General features: G+C 53.4%; 1 protein-coding gene across 1 annotated transcript in view; it reads right to left on the bottom strand.

Annotated features, from left to right (window-relative positions):
• The window catches only part of IUM83_17427 (putative tripeptidyl-peptidase), a gene marked incomplete at both ends in the record, with an annotated part of 27,231 nt that overhangs the window by 13,776 nt on the left and 1,675 nt on the right, over positions 1-11,780 (bottom strand). Inside the window, one exon of the mRNA XM_067942375.1 lies at positions 2,590-2,676. Coding sequence (XP_067791179.1) covers positions 2,590-2,676 — 87 coding nt within the window. The remainder of the gene's footprint in view (positions 1-2,589; positions 2,677-11,780) is intronic.

Genomic DNA, 11,780 nt, shown 5'->3' with positions numbered 1-11,780 from the left:
GTTGCAGCCTTGGCCAACCAAAGCAACGCTCGTCAGCTTTCGAGCAAAGAGAAGTACATGCCTGTACATTTCAAGGGACCTACAGCCAGTCCGGAAGACTGCCCGCAAGACACCACGTCTGCAACCTCCCATCCACCGGGACTACACGGAAGGGAAGAGAGCTAAGTTTACGGACACTGATACAGGCATACCCCAGACTAACCCGGAAGTGCAATATGCAGCCCAAAATTGATGACTCACTGAATCCCGGCAATTCGCATTACGTAATGTGTTCGCAGCGTTCTTCATCGATGCGAGCCTGTGACATCCACCTCAAGGAAAGTTGCTAATTAGTTAAAAGCACTTGTCCCCACAGTATGTCTGTATTACAAGAAATGTTTAAAAGTAGAGGCTACCAGCTCAGTTCCCTGAGAGGGACCCAAACGTCGTTACATAGGCCTGCCAGCCGCAGCAGCAGCCGTCGACTTGACATACGCCGCCGCCCAGAGCAGGCCTCCTCAACCAATTGGCTGATACGGTTCACGTGGAAAGCCTTTTTTAGGTGTGGTAATGATCCTTCCGCAGGTTTCACCTACGGAAACCTTAGAATAGACTTCACCTTCCTCTAATGGCGAGGTTTAAACATTCTGCGAATCCACTCGTCGAGCAAGCGGACTCACAATCTGAAGCTTTCTACCGAGCTCTTCGCAATCGGTAGGTGAGACGGGCGGTGTGTAAGGCAGGACGTAATCAATGCAAGCTGATGACTTCGTGCTACTAGAAATTCCCTCGTTCAAGACTGAAAATTGCAACAGTCTCATCCTTAGCACGATGCGTATTCTACGGGCAGATTACCCAGGACCTATCGATCAGCGTTGTATACTCTGAACGCATCAGTGTAAGCGCGCGGGCCCAGAGAACTATTACAGGGCATCACACTGTTACTTGTCCAACTTCCTTTGGTTTGATTTCACCAAAGCCCCTCTAAGAAGTCTACAAACCTACCAAAATGGTAAGGAGATCTATTTAGCAATGCGGAGGTCTCGTTCGTTAACGGAATTAACCAGACAAATCACTCTACCAATCATAAGAACGGCTCATGCACCACCCACCCAGAATCAGACAGTACTTTCATCGTCAATCTTTATGTCTGGAACCTGGTAAGTTTTCCCGTGTTGAGTCAATTAGCTCGCAGGTCCACTCCTGGTGGTGCCTTCCGTCAATTCCTTTATGTTTCAGCCTGGACTATTACTCCCCTGAACCCAAAGACTTTGATTCTCAGTACGGTGCTGACAAGGCATTAAGCAAACACTCCAATCCTGAGTCGGCATAGTTTATGGTTAGACTACGATGGTATCTAATCATCTTCGATCCCTAACTTTCGTCCCTTATTAATGAAAACATTCCGGTAGTGCTGCTAAGCTCATCTTTCAGCGATCCAAGAATTTCACCTCTGACGCTGAAATATCGAATACCTCAACTGTCCCTATTAATCATTACACCTGGTGTGCTAAACCAACAAAAATAGACCACCAAGGCCGTATTTATTATTCTACCTAATGTATTCAAAATGGAGAAACGCCTGCTTTAAATTCACTCTAATTTTTTCTACAGTAAACGATGCAAGCTCACCAACCCACCAACTTATGACAGAAAGGCACCTCACAAAATGTTCAGCTCTAAGTACAGCATGCCCAGGGAGGGACTGGACATCCAAACAGAAACCTAAACTTAAGAGCTTTTAACTGCAACAACTTTAAATGAGTCCTATTGAGCTTGAATTACCGCGGCTGCTGGCACCAGACTGGCTCCTCCAGCTATGCTGGTTCAACCCCGCAAGCGGATCATTCACCTGGACCAGACCCCAGTCGCCTGACCACCCAAGACCGCCGCCGATTCTGAAAGTGATCGGCCTCAGTTGTTGTCGGAACCTCGCCGCTGTACTTTTTTTTTTTAGCCTCGCCGCCAGTTTCGACCTTAGCCCTCTACTCGCCCCAGCTCCAGCCTAGCTGCTCAGGATGGTAGTCACCCCACGCGCCGCGCGTCTTGCGTAAGCCTCCAACCCTCGCAGGAGGTACGCGAGCAATCATGCCCCACCCCCATGTACCTGACGGACAAGTTCTTCGCCTGATATCGACGAGGCCATCCACAGGTGTTCGGCTCCAAGAGATCCGCGTACCACTCTCCGGGAGGGTGAGCGTTCCGCGTCGCTGTCGAGAAAGTAAGCTTTGCCATCCTCGCCGCGCGATCTCCAACGTATGGCATCGAAGAAACTCGCACGCAAGAACCGTGAGCCGCAGTCTTCCACTTGGGGACCAGCGCTCAATTGTTGTGCGACTTCGTTCTGCGTGGTGGCTACGGCATCCGGTTCACTGCACTCAACCGTGACCTCGCGATCGCTCGGTGGCGTAGGTGGTCTCCTCATGTAGGCCAAAGCTCACGTGCGAAGCCGTACAGTGCCTACGCGAGCGTACTACTACGTGGACTTCAAGCGCATTCCAGTGACTTGATGAAGACGCGATCTTTACGACTACTTCGTCGCATTGAGTTTCAACCGATCATCGCGCCTTGCACCAAGCTTGGCTCTCTGGACGTCCCGTGATCACGTACGAAATTGTTCGGTCATGACGTCCCCGACGCCCGATGCCGGGGTGGCCAGCCTCTCCGCGAGATTTTCTTCGATCGGGTTCGACAAGCCTGTGTAGTCCAACACAAGCAAGAGCTCCCATACAAGGTGATTTCCCCGTCTATCGCGGCCAAGCGAGCAAAGCCGACGAGCATCAGCGCCGCGAACGCGAAGCGGCGGTGCCCGTCGTGCTGCTCGCCCAGTCGAGCGTCGCCCGGTGACGCCCGGATACGGTACTTTGACGCGCCTGCCGTCTGTTCATGGTAGACGGCACTGTTATTCTTGAACGCCTGCGGCCTCGGCCTTGCAATCATGGGTGAAGGTGACCCGTCATGCCTCTTGCTCCACGCCGGGCTTCCGCAGCCTGCGCTGCAGGAGGTCGCCACTCACCATCAGCTGAATACGGATGGCTGCGGATTCGGCTCCGGAAGCCCATCGGCGTTCGAACTCGCGTTCAGCGCACTCACGATTTGAGAACACTGCGGGCATGCTGATTGTGCCCGTGCAATGTCGACTCGCGGTGGTCGCCGGATCCCCACTGCTCCTAGCGGCACGCGGGTGAGCTGGTGGCTTCCCACTCGATCCTTTTCGTCCCAAAACGAACACGGTGAACCGCTCCGAGTACCGGCGTCGCGCTTCCGGAAGGTGTGTCAAGATCTGCCGACCTGGTGAGCCGACGTCGCTCGCCTGCCATGATCAGCTTCAATCCTAGCGCCTACGCCGCCTTGGTTCACGCCAGCCCCGATGACCTTCCCGTGGTAGAAGTAGCATGTCTTCTCCGGCCTTATAGGGCTAAAACCAGTCTGACGATGAGCCGGCTGTATCGCAGCTTCATGGACCTGTGCTCATGGACTACTACTGTGACGAGGCACCCAGTGCAAAGGCGATCGCTGATCAACTCGCAGGATGACACTGTACCGTGATGTGGCCCGGCTATCGCGTAAGTAACGATCTTTTCCGACTGCACGCCCATTGTTATCTTATCACGACCCTCAAGGTAATAGTTTTGTGGGATACGCCCAGTCTCCAGCCACCATACTGAATTCCGCTCTGGACTGACAAGACGTTAAGCACTCTGCGCGTCCCAACTCTGGCTACGCTTTGAGTAGTACATGGGCGTCGCAGTGCACAGTGCATGGCGCTCCTGTCCTTCGACGATCCATCTCATGCAGGTAGACAGCGTCTGCGGTTCTTGTTCCGATTTGTTCCGCCCCTGTCTCAAGTCCTGACGCGACATCCGCCACCACGCAACCATGGGCTCCCTCGAGTCCCTGAGGCCACTATCTCTGAGTCGCCTTAGCCTTGCGCGGGCTGTCCATAAACATTAATGACTGAACGCGCCTGGTCAGGCATGCAGCGTCAGCATGCCTGTGCATGCTCGCTTGACTCAGTTCAACTCGTCGCTTTCCAAGAGACAACGTTCACCAAACTCGGACAATCTCCTCGGATCGTGAGCGAGTTGCCATATTTAATCCGGACTCGAGGGCAAGTCTTCGGGTCCCATCGTACACGACAGACGACTTCACGGGCCACGTTTACGGTGTCTGCGTTATCTTCCGGCGCCACCCCTTCATGCCTGTGGAGGACGTAGCAAACCTAGCCAGCGTGTGACCATCTTGCACGTCGCTACTCGTGTTAGACGCGGCGATTGACGACTTCCAGGTCTTTCATCACGTGGTCTACGCCGGTGGAGCTGATCGCAAGCGCTTTTCGAATCGCTCCACCTGATTTGGACGCAGCAAACCATTTGGTCTCGGCGCACCTCAACACGCCCATGGACTCCTGTTCTAGACGAAGCATTCTCCGTCGCCCACACGACCTGGTCGTGAAGGCTCAAACATTGATGCTCAGAATCTCTGGCGTCGCGGAACCGGGAGGCCACCTTTCCCGGATCGGCGCCTCTTCTCGGGCCCAGCTAACGGAACCGTTAGACTACTGTCCTGCGACACCGTGGTTTTCGATGGTTACTACTGCAGCTCACGATACGTCACGGACAAGACGTGGTACCACGAAGATCATTACCCAGTGGAAATCCACCTGCGTCTCCGTCCCAGCCGACTTCCGCGACTACCGTGGAAGTGCCTAAGATGGTTGCTGTGGATCCCGATCTACAGACATTTTTGATCGCATCGCTGAGAGTTTGCGACCGCTCTCCGATTGTTTCCGCGCAACCAGGCTCTTTCTCGACCGACACTTAAAGGCAGACACCCGCTCTTCCCTGCAAGCATGCAGCAGGCTCCTCAAGGATAAGCACGAACGCCTCGCCAACCTTCTCGCGCCGCTGTCGAATGGCTTTCGGGCGTGGACCGGTGTAAGTCTAAGACGAACATTACGGTGCACGTGCCAGTAACAAGGCGTTCTGGAGACCTGAAGGCTCCTCAAGACCTTTGCGAGTCGTGAGAAGAAGACGAAGTTGATAGAGTCATGGAGGGCGAGCGAGGCTCGGATATTTTTCCGCTCGCCGACAGAATCCTTGCAACAATGCTCGTCATCCTCAACGTCACACTCTAAATGACGACGACGAGCGATCCGAGTTTGAGCTGGCTGCTGCGCACCGGCACTACTGGGGCTCTGTACAAATCAGTCACCGTCCTGGGATATCGGCATAAGAAGTAGGCCCCGCCAGCAAGCAGACCCTGTCAAGCCCAGGGATTCCTCCAGCTATAACGAAGGCTCGCCTCTCATGAGGATCAGTCGTTGATGCTGGACGCACCCAATGACTGCAAGGAACGACTTCATTGGCGATCAAGAATTCCGCCAACGGGACGATCCGCGGCTTTGATCGGCCTGCCGAGCGAGTACTACCAATTCAACCCGTCCATTTGGCCTGCTCAGGTGTACGAGATGGTGTACGCGTTCAAACTTCGATCGCGTAAGATGTCCAAATCCCAGCAGAAGGCGAACATCCTTCAGCTTAATTCAGTGGAAAAGGATCGTAGTCAGAATTGCATCTATCGGCCCATCGTCTCAACCACGACGCTGCAGTCGGCCCCAGTCCTGGCATGGCGCTTCCGCAACATTCTACCGACATTGTTGCACTTCGGGACAAAGCGGGATTCGTCAAGGGCAGTACGATCCGCCACGCTCTCCGCATCCAAGATCTCCAGACGTTGCGCAAGCGCCTCGATGTGGACACGCGGGAGCTGGTTCTGCTGACTACGCCAAAGCATTCTGACAGTGCGTCGGAAGCACTGCTCCAAGTCCTCCGCCACATGGGCTTCAGTGAAGTTTTCTGCCACTGGATCATGACGTTCTTCCGGGGCACGCTAGTCAGTGTACTCGTTAACGGACGGCGAGCCGGTTCTTCGAACTCGGTTGTGGGGTCCGCCAAGGGGACCCATTGTCGCCGGCGCTCTTTCGTTCTGTTCCGGTTCCGGGCGATCAGAAGCCCCACCACATTCTTGCCTTCGTGATTGCACCGGCCTTCTTCGCGATCTCCGGACGCCCCGGTCTTCGTAGAGGCAGTCCGTGTCTACGCGGCCACAGCAGGACTTCGGCCACGTGCACAAGACGCACATCTTTCCCTTCTCGCTGCTTCACCCAGATCTCCGGGCCGAGCTGGAAGCAGGCGGGTGGGATGTCATTGCGGACGATGGAGAAGTCCGGGTGCTCGGTATTTACATGAGCCCCTCCCTGCCGTCAAGCGCGTAAGTTTCCGCATCCTGATGCTGGTGTTGCGCTGCAACCTCTGGCGTTATCGTGCGCGGACGCTTCAAGGTCGCGCTGTTATCCTGCGCGCCATCGTCTTGCCCCTTCTGTGGTACACGGCGGCCGTGACCAGGGTCCCAGAATGTGGCCATCCAAGTCAAGCGCTAGCAAAGCCTTCCTGTTCAAGCGCGACATCTCGCCGACGCGGGTGATCCGAGGGCCGATGGCAGAGGAGTGGTTGTATGCATGCCAACGTCACTGGGGCCTCGGCCTCCCCCGAGACGGTCGCCCAGCCGCGCCCTCCAGTTATGCTCTCACTCCATGACGCGATGCGTGCAGTAACGCATTTCTGCACTATCCCACGATGGTTTGCGGCAGCATACCCATGCTCTCAGGTCCGCTTGACTGTGGTGGAGTCGGCTTCGACATCCTCTACGCGCCAATTCCGTACGGCCTCACGGTACAAGGGCCTTGGGAACCCCCCCCCTCATGCCATTGATTGCGTGGTACTTCCTCGTGGTGAGCCACTGCTCGCTCGACGACTTCAGCTGGCAGAAGTTGGGATGCCGTATTGGCAGAACCACTTCCTCCGCGCCAACGCTAGTGGCGGCCCTCACCGGAAAGGCCTCGTCGAATGCGCATCGTTTCTTCGACGCCGGGTACGGCAGGATCCACGACTTCATCGATCGCCATGGACAATACCCTACGCGAGAGCATTGCAAGGACATCCTGGGAGAAGCCAACTTCGCCACGCCTGACAAATGGTCATACGCGGCGGGCTTCTTCTCTCGCCAAGCGGCACGACTGCTCGGCTTGGATGTACGCGCCGTCCCCGCGATAGGCCCCCCACCTCCCGGCGGGCCTCGTGCGGCTCGTCGCGAGTGGACGTTCGACAAGGTGTGGAGTTTGTCAAGGGTATGAACCACCAATTCTACCACCTCCTCCACAAGCTCCCTGAGATCAGCGGAAGCCCCACTCCTCTCGGTGTCGCAGTGGAACCGTTGTAGACTCTGGAAACGGGAACGCTCGCTCGACCGCGACCTCCTGCCGATCCTCGCAGACATCGTTCCGTCAGCACAACGGGCTGAACGCAAGAAGTGCAAGCATCAGACGAGCGACGTCTTGTGCGTCCTTGGCTGTAGCGACGTGGAAGACGCTGAGCATCTCTTCTGGACATGCCCGTGCAGCGCGCGCTGCTTGGGACTTCTTCCTGCCAGACTACCAGTCCCTGTTGCAACCGGAGGTGACTTGGGCAGGTGTGGTTTACCCAAGCGATGGTCTTCAAAGACGGCTCTTCTGACTTCGGTCCCATAACCGCTCCGTGTCTTTACGTGTGCGCTGCAGCGTGTTGTACATGCTATGGTTGCACCCACAATGACTGCATGATGAACGGGACGTCGACGAACAAGGACACCGTCATCCAGCGGGCGAAGGCGTGGCTACGGCTCCACCTTCTCAGGATGAGTCGCGCTGACAATCCACGGCTGCGCTGCCTCTGTCAGCGATGGGGTCCCGGACCCTCCCGGCGGCCGTGCTACCCCTCCGGTCGGCAATCGTGTAAACTCTGCGCTGGTGCTCCGCCCGCCCGTTATCGCGGCGGCCATCACCCCTACATCGTGCGGACATCCGAAGAAGACGAAGCTCCAGGGGTGCTCCCCAGAGCCCCGAATTCCGCATAAGCGACTCCGGCAGCCAGTCCACCAGGGCCCCCACCGACGGCCTAGGCAGCGGTTGACTCGCCACGAACCGAGCCTCTGCCATTTGCGCCACGGCCAGCGTCCACAGTGCCCCAGTGAGACCCAGTGGACCCCGGCTGGGTGCCAGCAACAAACCGACTCTAGCCCGGTTGCGAGCCAACCCACGATCTGGACTCGCCACTGAACCTGAACCAAGCTGCCGCGGTGCCACGGCCAGCGTCCATAAGTGCCCCAGTGAGACCCAGAGGACCCCGGCTGGGTGCCAGCAACAACCTGATCCAAGACCCGCAGTGAGCCATCTCGCGCGCTGTTCTTCCCTCGACGATGTCGCACTTAAGTGGAGATCTACGGTACACCTGCGTCCGACCAAGCAAATTCGATAATGAGGAAGAATTTCGGCAGGCGGCGCGCGGAGCCACCCATTTTCAAGCGACGACCCGACGTGACCTCCGAAACTTTATAACCTCCAAAGTTTTGGAACCTCCCAAACTTATCCAGAAAAGGGCGAAATCGCTCAAAAAACCGCTGTCTAGCATATGTGTGGTCCACACAATTGTGTGGACCACTCCACATCGGTCTCCTAGGGCGACCCACATATCATTCGGCTCGGAACTAAACGGGCAAATAACAATACAACCATTATTTCACCAGACTTGCCTCCAATTGATCCTCGTTAAGGGATTTAAATTGTTCTCATTCCACCCGACTCGAAGAGCCAGAGCATTGTTATTTATTGTCACTACCTCCCTGTGTCAGGATTGGGTAATTTACGCGCCTGCTGCCTTCCTTGGATGTGGTAGCTGCTTCTAAGGCTCCTCTCCGGAATCAAACCCTAATTCCCCGTTACCCGTTAATGCCATGGTAGGCCCATATCCTACCATCCAAAGCTGATAGGGCAGAAACTCAATCGATTTATCGCGCAAAAGCGCGATCCGCACAGTTATTATGACTCAACACAATACCAGCCCGAAGACTGCATTGGTTTCAATCTAATAAATGCTACCCGCCCGACAAGCAGTTGGGTATTTATGCATGTATTAGCTCTAGAATTACTACGGGTATCCAAGTAGTAAGGTACTATCGAGTAGACTATAACTGATATAATGAGCCATTCGCAGTTTCACAGTACAAAAGTGTTTATACTTAGACATGCATGGCTTTAATCTTGAGACAAGCGTATGACTACTGGCAGGATCAACCAGGTTAATATCCTCCATACGAAAGAAGACGAAAAGCCGCCTCCCAGCACAAACAACAACACAGAGGCCAGCCGCACACACGCCGCAAACACCGAAGCATCCGCAACACGCACGCAGCCTTTCCCAAAGTCGTCACCTTAGCCGAGAATCTTTTCTCCATCTCTCCAGCACAGAAAGACAAATTACGATCCTCACTTCAACAGCTCCGCCGAAACAGAACAAGAAGCGAATTGCAGAGCACGACGCAGCACACTTCGGGTTGTAGTCCCTCCGCACGCCGCATACACGCCCCAGATCAAGTCCGGTTCTACCTGAAATTGAAAGCTTTCCACCGGAAAAGACCAGCGCAAAACGCGCCGCAACAGGCACCGCACAGCGCAACACCGCCCGAAGACAGCGTACACACCACGCATCCCACCGCAGCACCCCTTCGCGCCAGCTCCGACAGAGCGTCGTTGTAGCACCTCGCCACATCAGCATATCCTCACCGCCGTCAAAGCACATGCGAACGGGTAACTAATCCGCGCACACACACCTTTTCAGCAGCTTGAACACGCCTCAGCACAAAGTACACAGCGCAACGCAAATACTTGCGTCAAATGAACTGGATTGTTATGCTCATAGCATAGGAATACAACCTCAATTCCTTTTTGCGTACACCACCACTCCAGATTTTACCCCAAAGCGGATACGAGTACACTTTTTTTAAGAATAGACATCTCTCAGAAAAACAGAAATTTTTTCTACGAAGACACATCTAAATCTCGATCAATCGCCATCTTGAATCTTGAAGCTACATAAAGTAACAAACCAATTATAGATTCGACCTAGAACCCCCCCTTCGCCATTTCTAAGTTTCATTTCTAACCAGTATGCTACTTCACGTAACCGGTGAAGTAACGCATCAGTCCTCAACTAAATCTAGGAACCCCTCACCGTTCCCTAGACGTCGCCTCAAACCAATTTGCCACTCCACGAGACACAAAAAAATAAAATAATTATTGACTTAACTCTGAATCCGCTCTCCGACCCCAAAGCTAAATCTACAACTACTTTTCTTTTTCTGAATCGCGATCTGTAAACATGCCAATTTTCCACTACACTTAGAAACCCACGCGCCATTTCTAAGTTTCATTTCTAACCAACTTGTCACTTCACAAACCCCCTGAAAATGCCACTTTTAATGGACGCTTTGGGGCGCGTAGGGCTCCAAATTTTGAAAATGATAGGTTTTGACCACTGGTGACGGTTTCAGATTACGAAAGGTCGTGCTGAAATCTGGTTGGCTGCCGAAAGGTCGTCTTGGTTGGAAAGTGTAACGGTCTTTTCTTGATGGATTCCGGCCTATTTCCGACGCAAAAAGGTTCGCATTAGGTTCGCACGTTAGGTGCGCACTGGGGAGTGTGAAGGAGCAACTTGGCACCCTGATTGAGCAACTTGGAAGCGAGAAAGTGCACTTTGGGGCCATATGGCGCCCAGAACCGGTGCACCGGAAATCTTTGAGACCCCCTATCTTGGCAATGACTGCGACTTAGGAGGCATCCGATATACCGTTGGGGAGTGCAGATATAGGCAAATTGACTCATGATAGCTTGTGGACCTACCGAGCAAATTACAAAGTGGTTTCAATCTTACGGCGGCCATAGCTTGGCCCAGACTTGGATTCATGTCGCAGGACCTTCACCAGTGTGTTTGGCACATAGTGGGGGTCACTCCAGCGCAAAGAAGGGTCACCAGGAGGGTACATAGTCCGTACGTCCCCTACTCTTTGGAGCATAACTCGGCAACGACTTCGAGTTAGCTTTACGGACTTTGACCACCGGGTGTGGTGCGAGATGGTACATACATAGCGAACATAACATGGGCACCACCCAAGAGTAGAAAAGGGGCTATGGCCTATTGTAATATTTCGGGAAAACTTTTGTCAAATTTCGACTTAAATTTTATACCACCGGATAGCGCATGAAAGGGCACCTGCCCGCACAAAAATTTGATGCGATATTTTAAATTGTAGCGTGATATTTCTCAATAACTATATATTGTACGATACTGAAAACAATATTGATTTCTGCCTTTGCGACCTAGCCCATCGGAAAGAGCGCAAAAAAGTACCCCTAGTGGCGTAGAGATATGCGACGAAAAATAATTGTTAATATAATTATGTAGCAATAATTGCAATTTGCGATTTTCAAAATTTAATATTGCAATATTGTATGCAATATTGGAGGCTCACATTTCTAATCTTAAAATTTCGAAATATTATACTTAGAAGTATATGCTGACCAAGTTTGGCGGGTGTAGGTGCATGGGAAGTGGTCGAACTGGGTTTCGAGTACACATTTTGGACCCGGGTGACGACCAGTTGAGAGTTAGAAATTCAGGCGATTTTCAGGGACGCCGTGTCAAAGACGTTGCGATCTCCGTAGACTTCTCCGAACATAGGCATGTGTGGTACCGTTTAACTAGCGCATTTCGCGAGGAATCTGCAAACGGCTCAAAAATATCGGCTTTAGTTTTTCTTAAAAATCCAAAAAACTACATTTCACGGTACTACCTCTCAGAGCCTCCAAGGACAGCACGTCTGTTTGGGGCATGAAATTCGCGGATAACTTCATGGGGTTACAGTGAGCC

Source organism: Phytophthora cinnamomi (genome assembly GCF_018691715.1).
Source record: "Phytophthora cinnamomi strain GKB4 chromosome Unknown Contig41, whole genome shotgun sequence".
In the NCBI taxonomy this organism is placed as follows: Eukaryota; Oomycota; class Peronosporomycetes; order Peronosporales; family Peronosporaceae; genus Phytophthora; species Phytophthora cinnamomi.
This window is presented reverse-complemented; position numbering and strand designations above follow the sequence as displayed.